At 34.6% G+C, this 19765-nt stretch overlaps 3 protein-coding genes and 1 non-coding gene across 7 annotated transcripts; 1 reads left to right on the top strand and 3 right to left on the bottom strand.

The window, feature by feature from the left end:
- Positions 1 to 857: 857 nt before the first annotated feature.
- Positions 858 to 5021, bottom strand: LOC141605922 (uncharacterized). The gene is made up of 4 exons (XM_074424848.1): positions 4741 to 5021; positions 3649 to 3868; positions 2468 to 3355; positions 858 to 1938 (listed from the first exon to the last, which is right to left on the bottom strand). The coding sequence occupies exons 2-4, from the start codon at positions 3709 to 3711 to the stop codon at positions 1099 to 1101; spliced, it is 1791 nt and encodes a 596-aa protein (XP_074280949.1). The 5' UTR covers positions 3712 to 3868; positions 4741 to 5021; the 3' UTR covers positions 858 to 1098.
- Positions 5022 to 5884: 863 nt separating this feature from the next.
- Positions 5885 to 10639, top strand: LOC141605925 (protein sym-1-like). 3 transcript variants are annotated; one of them, XM_074424853.1, is made up of 4 exons: positions 5890 to 6227; positions 8246 to 8337; positions 8890 to 9141; positions 10618 to 10639. In XM_074424853.1, exons 1-4 carry the CDS (start codon positions 6081 to 6083, stop codon positions 10622 to 10624), a joined length of 498 nt encoding a protein of 165 aa, XP_074280954.1. In that variant the 5' UTR covers positions 5890 to 6080; the 3' UTR covers positions 10625 to 10639. The 3 variants fall into 3 exon arrangements, with proteins under 3 accessions (XP_074280952.1, XP_074280954.1, XP_074280953.1); XM_074424852.1 differs by lacking the exon at positions 10618 to 10639 and adding an exon at positions 9923 to 10008; XM_074424851.1 differs by lacking the exon at positions 10618 to 10639 and having other exon boundaries at positions 5885 to 6227; positions 8890 to 9570.
- LOC141605923 (uncharacterized) lies at positions 9659 to 13321 on the bottom strand. Of its 2 annotated transcripts, none has more exons than XM_074424850.1 (3): positions 12964 to 13321; positions 10600 to 11104; positions 9659 to 10500 (listed from the first exon to the last, which is right to left on the bottom strand). In XM_074424850.1, exons 1-3 carry the CDS (start codon positions 13042 to 13044, stop codon positions 9998 to 10000), a joined length of 1089 nt encoding a protein of 362 aa, XP_074280951.1. In that variant the 5' UTR covers positions 13045 to 13321; the 3' UTR covers positions 9659 to 9997. The 2 variants fall into 2 exon arrangements, with proteins under 2 accessions (XP_074280951.1, XP_074280950.1); XM_074424849.1 differs by having other exon boundaries at positions 10594 to 11104; positions 12964 to 13320.
- A 5998-nt stretch (positions 13322 to 19319) lies between these two features.
- Positions 19320 to 19473, bottom strand: LOC141610080 (5.8S ribosomal RNA). The gene has a single exon (XR_012527974.1). It is a non-coding gene; the product is annotated as a 5.8S ribosomal RNA (ribosomal RNA).
- Between the last annotated feature and the right edge of the window lie 292 nt (positions 19474 to 19765).

Here is a 19765-nt window from a genome sequence, read left to right on the forward strand (position 1 = left end):
AAATCTCAAACTTTTTCCGCCTACGTTGCTAACTACTACTTACAGTACTTAGTATATTTCTCTAATTAACTCCCCTAATTCATTTTAATGATATTCTGATTTTGTACACAATAAAAGTAGCCATAAATATATGATGTATAATTGAAAATAGAAAAATACCAATAGTTTAATTGTTAATTTTTCTTACATTTCCGTCTAGAAAAACCGTGCTATAGCACGGGAGCTACACTAGTTATCTACTAATCATGTTATAATGCAATCTAATTACCATGTATGACCAACAACAAGAAGAAGAATAACATATGTAAACACACGAACAACATTCATATTACCGAAATCGAGTAGGAAAATCCTACCTTTTAGCATACTCCATAAGCTACTCGAAACAAGCAAGATCCCGTCTCATAAAACCGTCTCATCCTACATAAATTACATAATAGCCTTCGCAATATATCCTATACTATTATACAATAAAAAAACCTCTTATTATCACCCTTTAGTCTTAATCCTACACGAACTTAGATAAACTACCCCAAATACGAACTTAGGATCCTCTAAAAGTAATGGAATGACCATTTCCTCTAGTTTGTAGCACATTTTTCTCTCCAACATATGTGAGACAGAATGCTATTAATAAACCACGCTTACTTTCACCGGAGGTATGTACAAGGTCCCATTCAATATCGCAGTTAGTGTGGGAAGGACATCCAATTCAACCTGAATGACAATAACATTATTACCCTAGTACCTTAATGGCTCCCGCAAATTGTGGGATAAGGGGGTTGAATTGTATGCAGCTTTACCCTTGTGTTAGCAACACAAAGAGACTGTTTCCGAATGACCCAAGATGAAAATTGAGTCGAAACTACCTCGAATGACTGATTATAATCACACAGGAAGTAATGAACAGATTAATTACAGTAACCTTTAATGTAAGTTACATTTGTATTTGAACTTCAACTCTGTTGTTCGTTAAAGTAAAAAAAATATTGATGCTAGACGAACTAGACTGAACTTCATGTCCTGATGATGAATCCGGAACAAAGTTGCATCCAATTTTTTCAGTATCTACAGATATAATGTTCAAGTCTCCCAACTCTAGATCACTGCTTTGCAAGAATGTAAAAGCTGTCCTGACATTTGACTCTTGCTGAATAACTGCATTCGGCACACTATAAACTGTCTCACCCCAAATCCACATTGATTAGAAAAAGTCCCAACACTACTACGAGCTGAAATATTCCTTATCGACAATCTGGATTCCCTCGGAACTACCTGGGTTGTACCTATCCCCGTTGCATTTGAGTTCGGTGAAAGTAAACGTGGTGTATTGATAGGTTTACTGTTACCATCTAGATCTTCATCACGAACATTTTCAGTGAAATTTCTGTCATTTTTCATGAAATCCATTACTCTATTGGCTTCATCGATCAAACCAATAGAACGCCAAGTATCTGCAACAAGTTGGATGGTACTGTCCTCAGGAATGACCCCATTTTCTTCCATGGCACGGAGCAACTCCTCGGCTTTCCATGGCTGTCTAGATTCACCATAACCCCATATAAGGGTTTCATAGGTCTTCAAATTGGGAGATATCCCCATCTCACACATGTTGTCGTAGACTCTCATAGCGTATTCCATCTTCCCTGCACTACACCAGCCACTGATTATAGTAGTGAAAATTACCACGTTTGGGTAAACACCGGATTTACCCATGGCTGACAAAAGTGATTCAGCTTTCTCAAGTTCACTGGCACGTACATAGCCTTTTGCTAGGATGCTGAATGCATGAATGTCCGGTTTTATTCCGGAATTTTCCATTTCATTGAATGTGTCTTGGCACTTGTCCATTAGTCCAGCTGAACTCCATGCATTCATGATTGTGCTAAATGTTATCACGTCTGGCTTTATCCCGAATTGTTTCATCAATGTCAATACCTATAAAAGATCATTGCTCAAGAGGTCAGTGATATGCTTTTGTGTAAACGAAGCAACAAGGGTAACATCAGCAAATGGGTTTCGACTTTACCAGCTACGCTAAGTGAGTACTTCTTATACTAAGCAATATAAGAAACCCAAGTCATGAAAATACAGATATGCAGGAAAGTCTTGGCCTTTTTCATGCGACAAAATGACATAGAGATGCGCTCAATACAAGAGTCAAGACTAAGAAATCCAAAGTAAGCAAATAATCAAATTTGTGGCTATAGGACAGTTGAACCTTCTTTGGGGAATAGAGGGAACCCCACAATGAAACAAGCACGGAGTAGTTATTATTGATGAGTTTCGATTGCAGGTCATGAGTAATTGAGTCTCATTACTCAAATCACTTTACCTGTTAAGCTAGTTGGATATTAGGAAGTGATATCATGGTCAGTAGAAATGGATACCCCCCATTATTAATTGAGATCAGACGCAGACAAATAGACGATACAAATTTTAGTAAACAACAATTATATATATTCACCTCATCAACACCATCAGTGTCCATAGTGTCTAGAAATCCTTTGATAAGGGTGTTAAAGACAACAAGATTTGGCAGCACCCCCAAGTCCCTCATCCGATATAAAAACCGTAATGCATAATTCATATTCCCCTCAGAACAGTAGCCATTGATGATTATACCACAAGTTCTCTCATTAGGCTCGACTCTGTTCTTTTGCATTTCATGAATTATAGCTTCAGCTCTACTAGTCTCCCCACATTGTGCATAAGCCCTTGCTAAAGTATTGAAGGTCACAACATCAGGCTGTAGACCAGAGGCCACCATTTTATACACTATATTCCAAGCTTGACTTATGTTCTTTTTCGACCAGGCTTGCACTAAAATATTGTAAGTCATGTCGTTAGGTTTGACGTTATCTTCTTCCGTCATTACCTCCAGTAATTTCAAAGACTCGTCAGGCTTCCCAATTAGGCCATAACCTTTGATCAGTGTATTCAAAGTACTTGTAGTTGGTTTACACCCAATTTGTTTCATCTTGGAGAGTATTTTCATGGCTCCTTTCATATCACCGGCTTCACAATAAGCATTTATGGCAGCATTTAGGAATATGGAGTCAGGTTTCATACCCGTCTCCTCTACCTTAGAGATGAGAGAAGGAATGGATCGAATCTTCTTTTGGGCTGCGAGAGCAGCTAATAGTGTGGTGTATGTCACAAGTGTGGGTCTGTGTCCCTCTCCAGACAAGCTGTCAAAAATGGCAAAAACTTCTCGAGGTTTTCCCCTTTTCACCAATTTAGTCATTAGTTTTGTTCTTGAGATAACGGTGTGACAACTCTGATTTCCTGTGCATGCACTGCAGGAGTTTCCAGCCAGGACATCATCAGTAACTGATGTTGGACACACTTTATCCTGATAATGCACCAACAAAAAGTTTACATTAGCTTCTGTATATAGTCTCGTAAAAAAAGTCTTTATCATGAGACGGTCCTAGTAATACTTATTAAATACTCCGTATTGGACATTCTTCATATGATTATATGGATAATCAAAGATCATATCAGTCTTGTGAAGCTCATATACCTAAATGTAGTGTTTCAAACTCTGTGATCCGACATGTTCTGCCCACATCAACAAATTAATGGATTTTCTCTAAAAAATTAAAATGCATTAATTAAAGTGTGATCACAGTTTGATTCATGTACCGTAGTCGGTGAAGCTCGAACCCATTTCTCCCTCTTGCTTATCTTTCCTCTTTCCTTCTCCATCCAAGAATACGTCCTTCTCCTTCCACTATACTGTCTAGCTCTTCTTATATCCACGGTGTTGAGTACTATCTTACTGCTTTTGAAGAAATAGCAGTCGGATCATGACATTGTCATAGGCCATTCATTAGATAGCCTATGAGCAACCACCATGGAGACCCTAGGCAAAAATATTGTGCATTGTTCAGCAAGACACTAAGGCATAATACTTGAACATGTGGGTATTAGTAATATCTTCGAACGAACTTCTGGGTTGTGAAATTAAACATGTGCAATGAAAGTTCGAAACAACATCAAAACCCAATAATGGCAATACAGTTAGTCTTAACAAAGATCAATTTAATTTACGAAGATGCAAATTTTGATTAATGTCGAGTAGTAGCTTGGTCCATCAACAATGATGCCAAACTCCACCATTCATATTAGTAATACAGAAAGACATGACAATGCAGCTTGATGTTATTAATAAGAATAAAACTATTGAGCCTTCGCTCTCAGTTAAAGGTTGTGATTTGTGAATTCCCACAAAATGATGAACACATATAAAAACTACACTTCTAGCAATTAAGTGATTCAGGTTTCACCACCTAAACAAAATCATCATGAAATTACTAAACATGCTGCTTATCATACCATAATTCAAATATTAATCTACTAATGACTCCTCTCAACAGCCAATCAGCCAAAGACCAGTGGCGGAACCAGGAACTTAGCGGGGTGAAAAATTTAATAGGAGGCGAATGGGTACGTTATAGTATAAGGTAAACTTAAAAAAAAAAAACAAAGTGTGAAAATTTAAACTAAAAATTCCGAAATTTATATCCTCCAACAGGACCCCTCCCCTAGCTCCGCCACTGGCCAAGACTAACAATAAATTCATCTAATAGTACCACTAAACCCACAAACAGGAACAAACAAACAACTAAAACAACTTACTTAAATAAGGGTTAAAATACAAAAGAAAGCAGAATTTAAACATCAATCTTCAAAATAAAAACTGGGGTTTTAGGATAAATTGCTTAAAGATAGTACCTTTGTCTGCTAAATGAGTTGAGCGATTTTGCAGAAGAAGAAATGAGTTGAAAATTCGGGCATTTAGTAAGGAATATTTGAGAGAAGTTGTGTGTTGTGACATGCAATGGGTAATCTTATCCGCAAATAATAATGCACAAGTTTATTGGCTATACTCATATTCTACTGGCTGAGAATTATACATTCAACCAAATATAATGTTTTATGGTCTTTTTGTTAGTGGGTGAGTATGCTCCAAATTTGGAGGTATCTCATTAGTTTTTGAGGGTCTGTAGCTTGACAAGTAGCAAGATTGAATCATCTTTTGTCTTTCTCTTGTAAAATTCAGAACTTCTCCAATTTGCATCTTCAACCGATAAAATGACCTAATTCCAATAATTAATACAGTACAAATCTAACTCAAATTTGCAAAAACAACTCACCCAAAACGTGGAAACGATCCGTCATAATGAAGACTCGATCGAACTGATTTATTTGAAACAAAACCTTTTAAAGTTATGCCCCAACAGGTCCATAACATCTTAATAACTCGACTCAAAATAACTCTATTAATACGCATCCAATTTATTGAAAACAATCAAATCTACTAAAATGGCTAAATCCAATGTAAATATGTAATCTATTCACTAACAGTTTTTGCATTTGGTTTTAAACATCGTGACTCATTTTAATAAAGTGATAGTTTCAACTTCAATTTAATTGTAATTAGTATAACGCCCGTAAAAATTCACGAAGTTGTTTTAAATTTTTACTTCATAAATTAAGTTAAAACTGTCGCACATTTTTTAAAACATAAAATTAATGGATTTAAGTACCAAAAAAAATTTTTAACCTCGGATATATGTAATAGCCTGCAAACCACCTATAACAGGTAAGCCACCTAACTCCTGAGGATGACAGGTTCGAAGTCTATAAGACATGGACTCAGGTCAAGAATGCCTCACGAGATTTTGCTCTTGGCCAGGCTTGAACCCCGTCTCCTGGAAATTTTACCCGATACTCCACCCTTGCGAATTCACTTATTCACAATCGATCTGATAATAATCTTATCATTAAAACGTCTCTAATCATAAATTAAATTTGTGCACTCGATTAACAGACCGTTAACCCAAACTCGTTCCCTCGTAAAGATAAAATGAAGCCTCAAGTTGAAAATGGAAAAGACAAGACAAATCAATTTGTGGGGTTGATTGATGGCTTGATGAGGTCAAAAAACAAGGACATGGGCGCTTACATTTCTACCACTATCTATCTATATCTCTATCTCATTTTTGAAAAATACCCATCAAAATTGATGAAAATCTCGGTAAATTGGTGACCATTTTACAAGTTTTCGGTAAATGTTGAAGTTGTGGAAATGGTATCAAAAATGCTTATCTGTTCACCCTCTTAAGACCCAGATCATTAGTTCTGGTGCATTGTGGGGTGTTGGTGATATTGCAGCTCAATATGTCACCCATCAAACCCACAAACATCTTCATATCTTGGTAAAGATATCATCTTTTTAAAATTTTTGTATCTGGTTCTTTACGTTTTTATTCATTTGTGCGCAGGATTTTAATCAAATGTAAGAAATCAGCTGAGACGAAGGAAGTATCTTAGTATCTTTGAAAGTGTTGGAATATTATGATTGAATAGTGTGTTTAGGTGGGAATTAATTGGGTTTTTGGATGGTTTCTGATATTGGCATTCTTGAGTATTTTTTATAGGTTTTGTTGTAGGACTGATAGGTTGAGCACAATGTTTTGTTTATAATGTTGGGTTATAGTTGGATTGTTGGGGGTATGTCGCCTCGGCGGCTCTGATGAGATGATATGGAATTTGTTGTTAATGTGCTTCAAGCCAAAATTGAGAAGGGAGCAGTATAAAACACAATGTGGCATCTGCATTGTTAGATTTTGCATAAGGAAAGGTGGATGCCTTTGAATCTTTGATGACAATGATTTTGGTAAACCCGCCCTGCGACAAGTTACAGTAAGAGTTAGTGAGAATTCAGTTTGAAGTTGTAAAGTTACCCCGGTAATCTTAAAACATCCATACATCTTACCATAAATTACCATAGGACAGTCTTACCAAAAACTTGTCTCCTTTGATAGTGAATATCCTATATGATTAGTATGAGGTTCTGAATGTTGGGATATTGGGATATTGGTTTTTGTTGTGAGGACAAAAAATGGTTGTCTAGCCTTCACCCCTTCCGAACTAGGCTAGAAGTTGTCCTAAGGGACGAGACTCGAGTGGACACGTGCCAACCTAAACGACTACACTCAATAGCCTTGTCTGCCAACATTTAGCTCCTTTAGTGGTAAGTATTGTGGCCTTGTGCGCACAATTTATTTGAACTTGGGCTTGAAGGTGAAATTTGAAAGGCAATTCAATTGCTAATTTTACTTCAATATATACTCTTCTCGCTTTGACAGATGTTTCAGACTCAGTATTTTTTCTTCATGTTCTATTGGAATTTTATCAATTATCATGCTTGAGGTTCCTTGGTGCTTAAAAGCTATAAAAGACATTGGTTAGAAAAGGCAAGAGCAATCTTTTCGGTTTGCTACCTAAATTTAGACCATCTTTCCACTTCACATCTTTCTTCAGGTTTGAAGTTTTCATGAAATCATTTGGAGGATAAATCTAACTTTCAGGGACTTCGTTTCTTTATTGAATGCTAAAGAGTGTTTCTTTCTAAAGCTTCCCTTGATCGGAGACTAGCTCTTGATCGGAAAATATTTTCAGAGGATATTTCACTCACAGAGCTACTAATCAGTGACAATTGTGGGAAAGACATATGATGACATCAAGCCTATGGATTGCCACTCTCTTCGACATGGAGTGTTTACGCATCTGAAACAAGGCATGGCAGTTGGGAATTTATAACACACGTAACTCTGCACTTTTCTCTACGAGTCAGATAAAATGAGCCATTGTTCATTTTGGAAGAATTTGAGCATGGTGGCATCCTTGTTGAATTCTTTTTTCACACCTTGTTTGTGCTTGATAATTTTGGGGTCATGTACGAAGTTCGAATAAGGTGGGTGGGGGAGCACTTCATTTTAAACCAAAATCATGTACTTTTTTTCATAAAAATAATCGAGTCCAAAACTTGGATACGCACCCGTGTGGGCTATTTCAGCCCGAATAACAAAAAATAGAAAGCAGCATAGGTAGATTATGTGAATTATATAGTGGACCTAGACATAATAAGATTGTGTTGAGGTCAGCTCTTGTTTGGTAGTTCTGAGGTAATTCGGCTGAGGAGTGGTGAATCAGATAATCAAGATCAAGTGTGTAGTATTACTTCATCAGTTTTTAAAAGTTTTCGTTCAGCTGCGCACATGTCAGTCTGCTAAACTTTCAGTCATTGCCTGTATTTTCTCTGCTACTACATTCTGAATAGTGCTTTGATTTCCGGCAATACTTGCATTGCTTGTCTTTTTTAGTTAACCACTTCACCATAGTCACTACTCATCATAAAATGGATGTTCATAATCTCTGTTTAACATGACAGGACGCTGACAAATGTTTTGCAATAAATTGGAAGCGCACGGCTATAACCAGCATATTCGGGATTGGATTCGTCGGTCCTGTCGGTCACTTTTGGTGTGTAGTTCTTTCTTCCTTGGAGCTTCGGTCTATATTACCCGTCTGTATGATTCTTTCCATAATGTCAGAACTCCCATATGCGTGCTTTATTGTTAAACTTTGTAAGCAGCCATGTTTTGGTGCATGTGGCTGAATTCAGAATTCACAAGTCTTGATATTTTGGATGGCCTTGTGCCTTTATACTACCAGAGTACATGTTTCTACTTGAGAGCCATCGGTCACGAGTCCTGACCATGCTCTTTGTGAAATAATGCTCAAAAGTAGATTGCATACATATATAAGTTGTTCAATTTCTCTTGATTATCAGACTTTTGTGCGACAATTTTTTGCCAACGGCTTAGACCTCTAGTTGCGTAAAGATCAGCTACAAAATTCACTCAACTCCCCCACACAAACTGGTGTATTGCATCTCTGTATTACATATTTGTATCATGGCTTTTGATTCTGTCTATCAAAAACTCGATTTATTATCCTTTTGAAACTTATAGCAATGTTTTTATGAAAGAAAAAGTTAAATAGAGTATCATAGAACTAATTAAAGCCTTACAGGTATGAGGGCCTGGATCGATTTATCCAACTAAAGCTTCGATTAGAGCCTAAGACGAGACGGTTTGTTGCGGCCAAAGTAGCAGTAGATGGGATAGTCTTTGGGCCCTTTGACTTATTAGTCTTCTTATCTTACATGGGATTTGCAAGTGGCAAGAAAATAGCACAAGTGAAGGAAGATGTGAGACGAGATTTTCTACCCGCATTCATCCTAGAGGGAGGTGTTTGGCCAATTCTTCAAGCAGTGAATTTCCGGTATGTACCTGTTAAGTATCAGCTGCTTTACGTTAACATGTTCTGCCTGTTGGATAGCACCTTTCTGTCTTGGCTTGAACAGCAGAAAGATGCTGCATGGAAACAGTGGTTTACATATTATCCGCCCTCGTTAAAGGAAGACAGTGAAGATTGATATGTGACTTGATATTTTAGGGATGTAAATTTTGAGTTAACTGGTCTTAAAGTATTTAGTAGCTTGTATTTTCAGCAGAAATGTACTCCCTCCGTCCCGGTCAATTGTTGTCCTTTGGTTTTGGCACAAAGACCAAGGAAAGAGGAAGAACCCAATTACTAAATGACAAGTGGAACAAATTGAGTGTGAATGATCAAATTGTTCATCAAGGATAACAAATGACCGGAGTAGAACTTTAACAGGTTTTTGTTTATAACATTTTGCTTTTTGAATGATGCACTGCGAGTCTGTGATGCAGGAGTGAGTGATCAATTTCTAAAAATTTCGAGTTCATACAGTGGCTAGAACCTGAACCACAGAAAATCATAAACTCCCACTGAACATAAATTGTGCAAAAAATACTCGTAGTTCATTACATCCGAAAAAGAAAATCAGTATTACTGTATATGATTGATTGCCGTGATTGGCCACTTTTAGTAAACAGCCATCAATATGTACAACAACAGCAACATAAAGACCATACACAACGAAGTACACCCAAGTTCACTATCTGGCCATCTCCATCATTTTCCAAAAACGCATATTCACTGTAACATGTTTAGGCCTCAAGTCTACACCCTGCAACAGGTCCATCGAATTCCATTTGGTTGCCAGGCAACCCTCGAGGTTTCACGCAGGAAATGTCAATCTCAGAATCCAAGTTTAGAAAGGCACTGTGAATGGCAAGGCGTAAACTCCTACGTTGGGCAATAAACGGGCGTGTGGTTGTATGGCAGATACTGAACATGAAAGATTGTCCATCCCTCTCTGCCTTTTGGCAAGGATCTCTTCATCCTTCTTACTAAACAACCAGTTATCATCGCCGTCTTTACTAGCCTCTAGAGAGGAAACTAGACGGTCCGGAACCAAGCTATTAAACAAGTGCTTGTACAATGATTCTTTTTTGAGCATTCTCTTTTCATGAGAAGAGAGTTTCTTTAATGGCGGCTTTATATTGACGACCCTGCCATTAGATGAGGGATCTTCAATTGACGCGGTTTTCTTGTCAAAATGTGAAGGTTCCCAGACTTTGGAGATCACATCATTCTGACAGATGGATGGTTCTTGAATCTTTGAAATCCAATCACTTTTCTGAGATGGTAAACTGTTCATAGCATTCGGGTCATCTCTTTTCATAGAATACAAGCGAATGCGAATGATGTTTCCTGTTTTACAAGTAGAGCACAAAATCAAGTAATTTGTACCAAGCAAAAGATAAACAGATGACACATCACCATTAACAAAAGAATGATGCTCACCAGTACCCTGAATGCTACTGGCAGGTGGTGAGTCCCATTCCCTCTTGCAACTATTCTCAGTGCTATCAGAGGAACGGGAAGCCTTCTGTGAGTAGACAGGTGGTGAGTCCCATTTCCTCTTGCAACTATTTTCAGTGCTATCAGAGAAACGGGAAGCCTTTTGTGAGTAGACAGGTGGCGAGTCCCATTTCCTCTTGCAACTATTCTCAGTGCTATCAGAGAAACGGGAAGCCTTCTGTGAGTTGACAGGCCGTCCATGCTCTTCAGTAAGATTGCTTTGCTCAAATACTTTAAACTCTTTTCCAGTACAATCAACTTTATACGATTTGTTACTGAAATTATGCTTTTCACTCTGAGTAGCAGAAAGGAATCCGTCCTTTACATCAGTTTTCTTATCCTTGCGGACTTTGTTTTTATCTTTCTTTTCCCTTTTCCTATCCTTCTTATTGTCCAAATCATTGACCTTCTTCCTTACCACGCCCGGAATTGATTTTTGCCATTCTTCTTGGAGCTTTAAAGCACCAGAATAGCAAATTCAGACCATATAACGGAAGCAAGCTAACATAGCAAGCAGAACCAAGTTGGGCAATTTTTCACGTTCCATCAGGAATCATATAAAAACCAGAATGCCTTAACACATAATAGGGTGCATTATTTCACATTCTATAATGTCATATGGTCTCAATGCAATTATGCAAGACAAGTTCATTCAGGAACAGTCAAGAAAACCTTTTATACCACATTACCATGGTTGTCCTGGTACTCATGGGAGTCCTGGGTATAGGACAGAAACACAAAGATTAGGATCATTTCTAGGGTTGAGGAAAAACATGGAGCAAAAGCAAATGCCATCTTTGCTTAAAAAGCTTGAACAAAAAGGCACAGCGTGCTTATGAAAAATGAAGAAAACAGACAGGAGTAAGATCCCTATTGCAGAAAAACATCCAAAAACTGATTATAATATTTTTTTTTGTCAAGAAGCTAGTTTGCAGCTCTAGTCTTGAAACCAGCAGTAACTAAAAAAAAAAGAGGAATGGAAGCTTGAAATCTATCTGTATTTAGGTAAGACGAAAGGACGCATTTGATTAATAAAAAGAAATTCTTGGCAACTCCAAAACCCACATCAGCCAAAAACAGCCTCAAAATATAACACCATAAAACCTTTCAAAGTCAATCTAGCCTCTACAAATCATAAGTAATCTTCACCAAATCACCAACAAACGAGAGAGCAATACCCCAATTCAAAAACAAGCTCTTAATAAAAAAAGATCTAAGCTTTCCCTCTCCGCTACTAGTAAGTAATAACTGCTAACCTACTACAACAAAATTATATGTCAAACCACAATCTCACATACAAGAATTCCTCAATAAGTAACGTCATAGCAAACATGGTTCTACTATCATATCATCACTCAAAACAAGGCCATTGCATTCTTCATCATCAACATTTGATTCAAGAATATATCAAGAACAATACAAAGTGCAACGCCTTATAGTATCAACAACGAAATCCAGAGAATTTGCTTAGTACACTGCGCAAACCCACATAATTGATTCGAGATTATTTCAAGAACAATTTAACGGCCACCACCGTCCATCTCTAATAGTGTTAACTAACAAAGAAATTCTAACACCGTGCATGCCCATGACAAACAATCGAATCACTACTCGATGCTAACAATAAATAAACCCATCATAAACATAAATTAAACTAAAACAAGATCATAAATTTGCAAAGTTACATAAACCCACTATACTCCATTTCTTGGAATGTATCACCATCACATTAATACGAAGTCATTCATTACAAGATATTACATTCAATAATACAAAACCTAAACCAACTATATATACACCAGTTTTCCTGCTTACTTCCCACTTTTCAAATTCCCTCGCGTAATTTCAGAATTGGGAAGAGAAAAAAAAGACAGAGAGAGTACATAATAGAATCGTGTTTATGGTGTGTTTGGGAACCAAGATTGTATTCTCAAATCTAGATTTGAACCAATTTGCATGTTTGGCAAACCTATTGAATTTCCACTCCCTAACCCCCTCATTTCAAATCTTTATTTCACTTTGCTAAATTGAAAATGAGGCATTTCAAATTAAATTCTTGTTGCCAAACACTCTAAGGTAAACCAGCATGGATTTGAGGCATGCTAAACAAAGATCATCCATCAATTATTCCACGTCAAAAAGTAGCAATTGAAAATGAGGCATTTCAAATTAAATTCTTGTTGCCAAACACTCTAAGGGTAAACCAGCATGGATTTGAGGCATGCTAAACAAAGATCATCCATCAATTATTCCACGTCAAAAAGTAAAATACATTAACATTGTGATTATTGTGTTTGTTGGGCTTCAACAAACCTTAATCGAAACGATCAAGGCTTCGTTAGTTGCGCAATTCCGAGCATACCCAAGTGGCGCGAATGGAAAACACCTCGACATACTTGCAAATTTTGTTTTTAAATTTCCCCCCTTTTGTGTAAACAAGAACCCTAGTTTTGCTAATTCGATATGACCAAATAAAACCCTCGACTTTATTCAAAGAAAAGAGGTTTTATAGTTGAAGGCAGCAGATTAGAATTTCAGTGTAAATTTTGATTTCGCAGGGATTCAATTGAAAAAATTGGAAACCCTAACGGTGGATTAGTAGAGAGAGGAAGGGCGTGAAATTTTGGGGGGAAATTTGCGAGTATGGAGAAGAGGTGTTGGGGTGGGTCTATATATACTGTATACACCACGAATTCTTCAATTCTTATACCCTAGGGTCATACTCCTCCTATTAAAATAATAAAAATAAAAAATAAAAACCTTCAACATCCCACTATTAAGCAGTTATCATCTACAATAAATAATCATTCTTTTTCCTATTTCAAATCTACAGCTTTTATATTCACCAAATAAATTATGCAAAAATTTATTCATCCATCCTATTAGTTTTGTAATCTCGTTTACTGTTTTGATCGATTATTTTATCAGGTAAGTGTTGAAATTACGTTAAAACCCCAAAAATCGTATATACTATTAATTGAATTGAATTTTTCCGTTTTCTCTTTCATATTCATGGTTAAATTTGTGATTTCGGGCTTGATATTTATCATATGATACTATTATATTCACTTTCAATTTAGTGAATATGGTAATTTAGTTTGATGAATATATGTTATCTAGTGTGATATTCATCATATCATATGTAACTACTATATTCACTTTCAGTTTAGTGAATATGATAGTGTAACATAATGAATATGTATACATTAGGTACTATGATATTTATCATATAACACTATTATATTCATTTTGAGTTTAGTGAATATAACAGGGTAACTAGTTTTGTGACCCGTGAGAATCACGGGTTTGATTGTTTTTGTTCTTTTGTTTTTGCGGCACTGTTCATGAATGCGTTATTCGGCTTGTTTGTCTTCTTGCACTACAACAAATCATCACTTGCGCCACAAATTATGCCACGAGAACTCATAATTCGTGGCTAAGTTTTGCTTAGCCACGGGAAAAACTTATTCATTATTTTGGAAAAAAATTTATGCCACGGGATAACTTTTCCCGTGGCAAAAAGTCACTTCCGCCACGAATTAGGCTACACCCGTGACAAATAATCATTTTAGCCACGGCCTATGTCACACCCGTGGCGAAATTTTATTTAGTCACGAATTGTTCCGTGGCAAATATTCTTTTAGCCACGAACAAAGAAACACTCGTGGCGAGTATCTTTTCCGACTTAAATATGAATGAAATTTAATCAAATATAATAATATGAAAATACATTTGAATATAAAAATTTAGAAACACTTTGATTAATTTAATTAATATTTTTTATTGTTTTATTTACTTTAATAAGAAATTTTTAAATTTTATAAACTTATATGCAAGCAAAGAAAAGTTTATCGTCTAATTTTTTGATTTTTTACAGATCACATTTATGTTTTGTAGGTTTTTCAAAATATTGATAATTTTAAAAAATTGTTTTAATATATACTCTGTTTATTAAACTCCCTAGCTCTAACATATCTTACTATCGGGAACTATGGCGTGACCTAATTTGTTCCCTACTTGCCTTGCTTAGGTATCCTACCAACATATCTCCAAGATAATAAGCAATGTTGTTTTGGTGCGCTCTAAGAACCTTGGTCCTATTTTTATCTGGCAAAGAAACAAAAGGTTGGTCACTTGGACATCTAATTATATTCCTTATTACAAAACATATTCTAATGAAAAAAGAAATGTAAAATAAAGTAAACATGCAAAATAACAAAATGAATGGATAGTAATGATATTTTATAACTGAATTTTACATATTGTGTTTAGTCAATTAGAGACGGTATGAATGATGCGTAGAAAGCGCTCTGTTAAAATACAACTTATGTCGGTCTTGCAACATCTTGCTTGTAAATTCAATTGATTTCCAACGTATTGGCAAAAATATTATTGAAATGATTTGTATAACAAAAGACCTAAGTGATATATACTTAAACCATTAGTAAGGAGTTGATGACATGTGACTTATACTAATAAAATTTTAGAATAAATACGCATTCAATAATTTTTTAAATAAATTTTATGTGAGCAATTTTTGAGAGGATACACAAGAAAATGTATTTGTTCAGCAATGACACCATTCTAGTTTCATTTCTATATCTCTTGTCAATTAGAGGTATCTCTATATCTCTTGTTGTTGGTAAACTTTTATGTGAGGAGCTTTAACGTCTATCCCAATGAATTCCAAAAAAATAAGGATACACAATTTTTATATTATACTTCTTCCAATTTTTTGATTATCACCTCATTTACTTGTGCGCAATAATTAAGATTAAGAAAAGACAAATATCAATTGAAAATAAAAGGAAAAAGTTTGCAATTGGTGGAGTAACGTGAGAATTGTACCCTTAAAAACAATGACATTTATTTTGTAATTTTTAAAAAACGTTATAAGGAGCGTTTGGTAAAAGTACCTGCCAAAGTAGAAATAAAACAAGAAAGGCGATAATATAAAAATGGACAAAAAAGAGAAGTGGGGGTGATAATTAAAAAATATTTGTAACAATTGATTTAAAGGTTTGAAAGCATTCAAAGTTGGAACAATGGATTGGAGAATAATCATCGGATTCCAACCAAAAACCATGCAAAATATTTACCTTGATCCGCATTAAAAGATCCAATTTATATCCTTGGAGCATACATATTTCAACACTTCCATTAAGAGCATGTTTGGTCTCGATTCTCAAAAATGAGTTTTTGTTTATCAAGCTTAATTTTTCAAAAGTGTTTTTCAAAAGCAGAAGCAACAAATTGCTACTTCTATTTCTATGAGTAAAAATATGGATTTTTAGCTTTTTAGAATTTTTTGTTTAACTTTTAGAAAATGATGTGTTTGGCCAAAAAGTTTTTTTGAATCCAAAAACACTTTTACAAGCTAGGCCAAACACACACTAAGACATTTGATTTATAATCTGTTTGTTGACTAAGATATTTGATTTATAACCTGTTCGACAAAATACAAGTTGAAGAGTACACGAAAAACTAATAAAGTGCACGAAAGAGTGTAAGACAATTTAATACAATTTACAAAATTTGTCAATTAATATTCCAAGGGTTAGAATATATAATGTAACATATCACCAATAATTAGAGATCCATATTACAGTTTTTTATTGCGCATAGACCATAATAATAATAAAAAAATGAATCCCACCAAAAATGAAAACAATATTCAAGTCAAAAGAAAATTGCAAAGAAGTTCCATAACCATTATTTCCAGATTTCATGCAATGTCATCCTTCTACAATTTCAATATAAACATAAAATTATAACTAAATAAAATTATAACTATTAATTAATTCAAAACATAATAAGAATAAAAAAAGTTAAATAATTCATTTGGTTATATATGCATAGTTTGCCTCACAACTTTTTGGATAAAAATGAAAAATAGGATTGTTGTAATATTTATATAAGGATTTTTTTGTAATTAATTATCTAATAGAATTTATTTGAGAGAAGAGAAAGGGTTTGTGAACTAAGGGAGAGATAAAAAAATTATGATAAAATAAATACAAAGTATATTAATTGTGAGGAAAAATAAAAAGACCATTTATTAAATAAAAGAAATAAAAGTTAAATGAATACGTATATTGATACCAAATTTATGAGAGGAAAATAAAAGGTTTGTATTAATTTGTTTTTGTTTTTGTTTTTGCAACTAATATTTTTTATTTTGTTAGTATCTACAAGTATGTAACACATGATATTTGAGATAACTTCTAGTTAGATAATAAAATAATTAATATAAGTGAATTATTATTAACCAATAGACAAATTACACGTGGATTAAATTTAAATGTTTTAAGTAGCCTTTTAATAATATTCAAGTCAAAAGAAAATTGCAAAGAATTAAGTCCGATAACCATTATTTCTAGATTTCATGCAATGTTATTGATATGTGAGTATGTCATCCTCATACAATTTCAATACAAACACAAAAATAATAACTAAATAGATTATCACTATTAATTAATTCAAAATATAATAAAAATAAAAAAGTTAAATAATTCATTCGGTTATATATGCCTACTTTACCTACCAACTTTTTGGATAAAAATGAAAAATAGGATTGTTGTAATATTTATATGAGGAAATTTTTGTAATTAATTTCAAGAATTTATTTGAGAGAAGAAAAATGTTTTGTGAACTTATGGGGAGATAAAAAATTATGGTAAAATAAATACAAACTATAATAATTGTGAGGAAAAACAAAAAGACCGTCTATTAAATTAAAGAAATAAAAGTTAAATGAATAAGTAGATTGATACCAAATTTATTAGAGGAAAATAAAGAGTTTGTATTAATTTTTTTTTTTTGTGTTTGCTACTAATATTTTTTATTTTGTTAGTATTATGTAACACAAGGTATTTAGAGATTACTTCTAGTTAGCTAATCAAATAATTAATATAAGTGAATTATTACTAACCAATAGAAAAATTACACGTGTATTAAAATTACATGTTTAAGTATCCTTTTAACTATATTGTATAGATTTCAATTAAAATGTCAATATTAATTATAAATTATGAAATTTGATGTAAATTTGTAAGGGTTATATAAATTTTGGAAAACAATATATTTAATATACAAAATTAATTTAAGAATAATGATAATATCCTTTAATATTATAGATATAAGTAAATTAAATTAATTTATAGATAAATGATTTAAATTAATGTCATGTAATAATAAATTGATAATCCATGTCACATTAATTCGCCATGTCACATTAAAAATATGCAACATCACATTTAAATATGCCATGTCACATTAAATTTTAATCTAGGTGACTTTTTGAATCCTATATGGCTTTGTCTAGGTGGCGTTTATTTGTCATTTTAGGATAGTCTTTTAATTATATTTTATAGATTTGATGAATATATATAACTTAGTGTGATATTCACCCTAAGACACAATTATATTCACTTTAACTTAAATGAATATGATGATTTATTTTGATGATTATGATTCATAAACTTGATAAATTTGAGTACAAATAGATTAAAATTATGAATTTCATGAATTTGATAAGATTTTAATAAACTTGTAAATTGAGTAGTAATTTGAAAAAGAAGAACAAATGTAGTAACGTACGGTATGAAGATGTAGTGGGTAGTTTTTTTTTTTTTTTTCCCCTATAACTACCATGAGAGTGTATGAAGATGTAGTGGGTAGTTATTATTATTTTTTTATTTTTTCCCCCTATAACTACCATGAGAGTATCCTGCTCCCTACTCCTGGGAGTAGGATATAATTTTCCCGAATTCTTACTGTATTTAACGGATAATATATGGATCTGTTTCATACTCTAGCAGTCCCTTATAGACTCATAGTCACTTATCTCTTTCCCTTCCACTTTATATAAGAAATAAGAAATTGATTTTGATCCACACAAAACTCTCCACCCCATATGTAATTAAATTTAGACCATATAAAACATTCTTAAATAGGAGAAAGGGAAGAAAATCCAACTAGCTTCGAAAAGAAAAGAGAGAAGAAATGATTGACTAGAAGAGAGTAGATAAAATAGATAATTTGGATATGTTTTATTCTTATTAACACCATGCGGTAATATTTGGATCCGTTTCATGGATAAAACGGATAATTGAGAACAAGACTTAGCTCAAGTGGTAAAAACTCTCTTACCTCAACCACGAAGTTGGTGGTTCAATTCTCACCCGCGACATAGTGCGCTCATTTGAACCCAAAAATATAATAGATAAAACGGATAATTCGTCTTAAACAAGACTTTTACGCTATAGATTTCGAAACGACACCTTTGAAATTGCATTAGTTTTAGGCCCGTGCAAAAAGAAAAATACACAGCTGTTTTTTAAATTATAATATCCAAAATATGTTAACTAATATGATTAGTTATACCACAATATTTCATGTAATAATAATAATAATAGTAATAATAATAATAGTAATAATAATAATAATAGTAATAATAATAATAATAATAATAATAATAATAATAATAATAATAATAATAATAATAATAATAATAATTGCACGTAACCGGCCGAGGCCTTGTTCACCACCTATCGGCGCAGCATCCCGATGCCGAGGACTCCGATTTTAGGCCAGCCGCGACCGGTGAGCCACGGGAGACCATCCTCCTTCCCCTCCACTCAGGGTGGGTTTGGGGGAGACGCGATGCGTGACGCCCAGGCAGACGTGCCCTCAGCCGAAGCTTCGGGCGCAACTTGCGTTCAAAAACTCGATGGTTCACGAGATTCTGCAATTCACACCAAGTATCGCATTTCGCTACGTTCTTCATTGATGTGAGAGCCGAGATATCCGTTGCCGAGAGTCGTTTAACGTTAAGACATGGCACCGCTCCAACGCCCGGCTGACCGGGCAGCGGGAGAGCGCACACATCGAGTTTGTATTCCTTGACGCTTTACGCGCCGGGGTTCGTTGTTTTGCCGGGAAACGTCCCGCGGGTGAGCGCTCCCCGACTTGGGATAGGGACGGGCCGGCACACAAGGCACCGAGCGACGCCCCGACACCCACGAGGTTGAACATGTTCACGGGTCGCTCTGCTGGGCAGGTTTCGACAATGATCCTTCCGCAGGTTCACCTACGGAAACCTTGTTACGACTTC

This window comes from Silene latifolia, chromosome 10 (genome assembly GCF_048544455.1).
Source record: "Silene latifolia isolate original U9 population chromosome 10, ASM4854445v1, whole genome shotgun sequence".
Classification (NCBI taxonomy): domain Eukaryota; kingdom Viridiplantae; phylum Streptophyta; class Magnoliopsida; order Caryophyllales; family Caryophyllaceae; genus Silene; species Silene latifolia.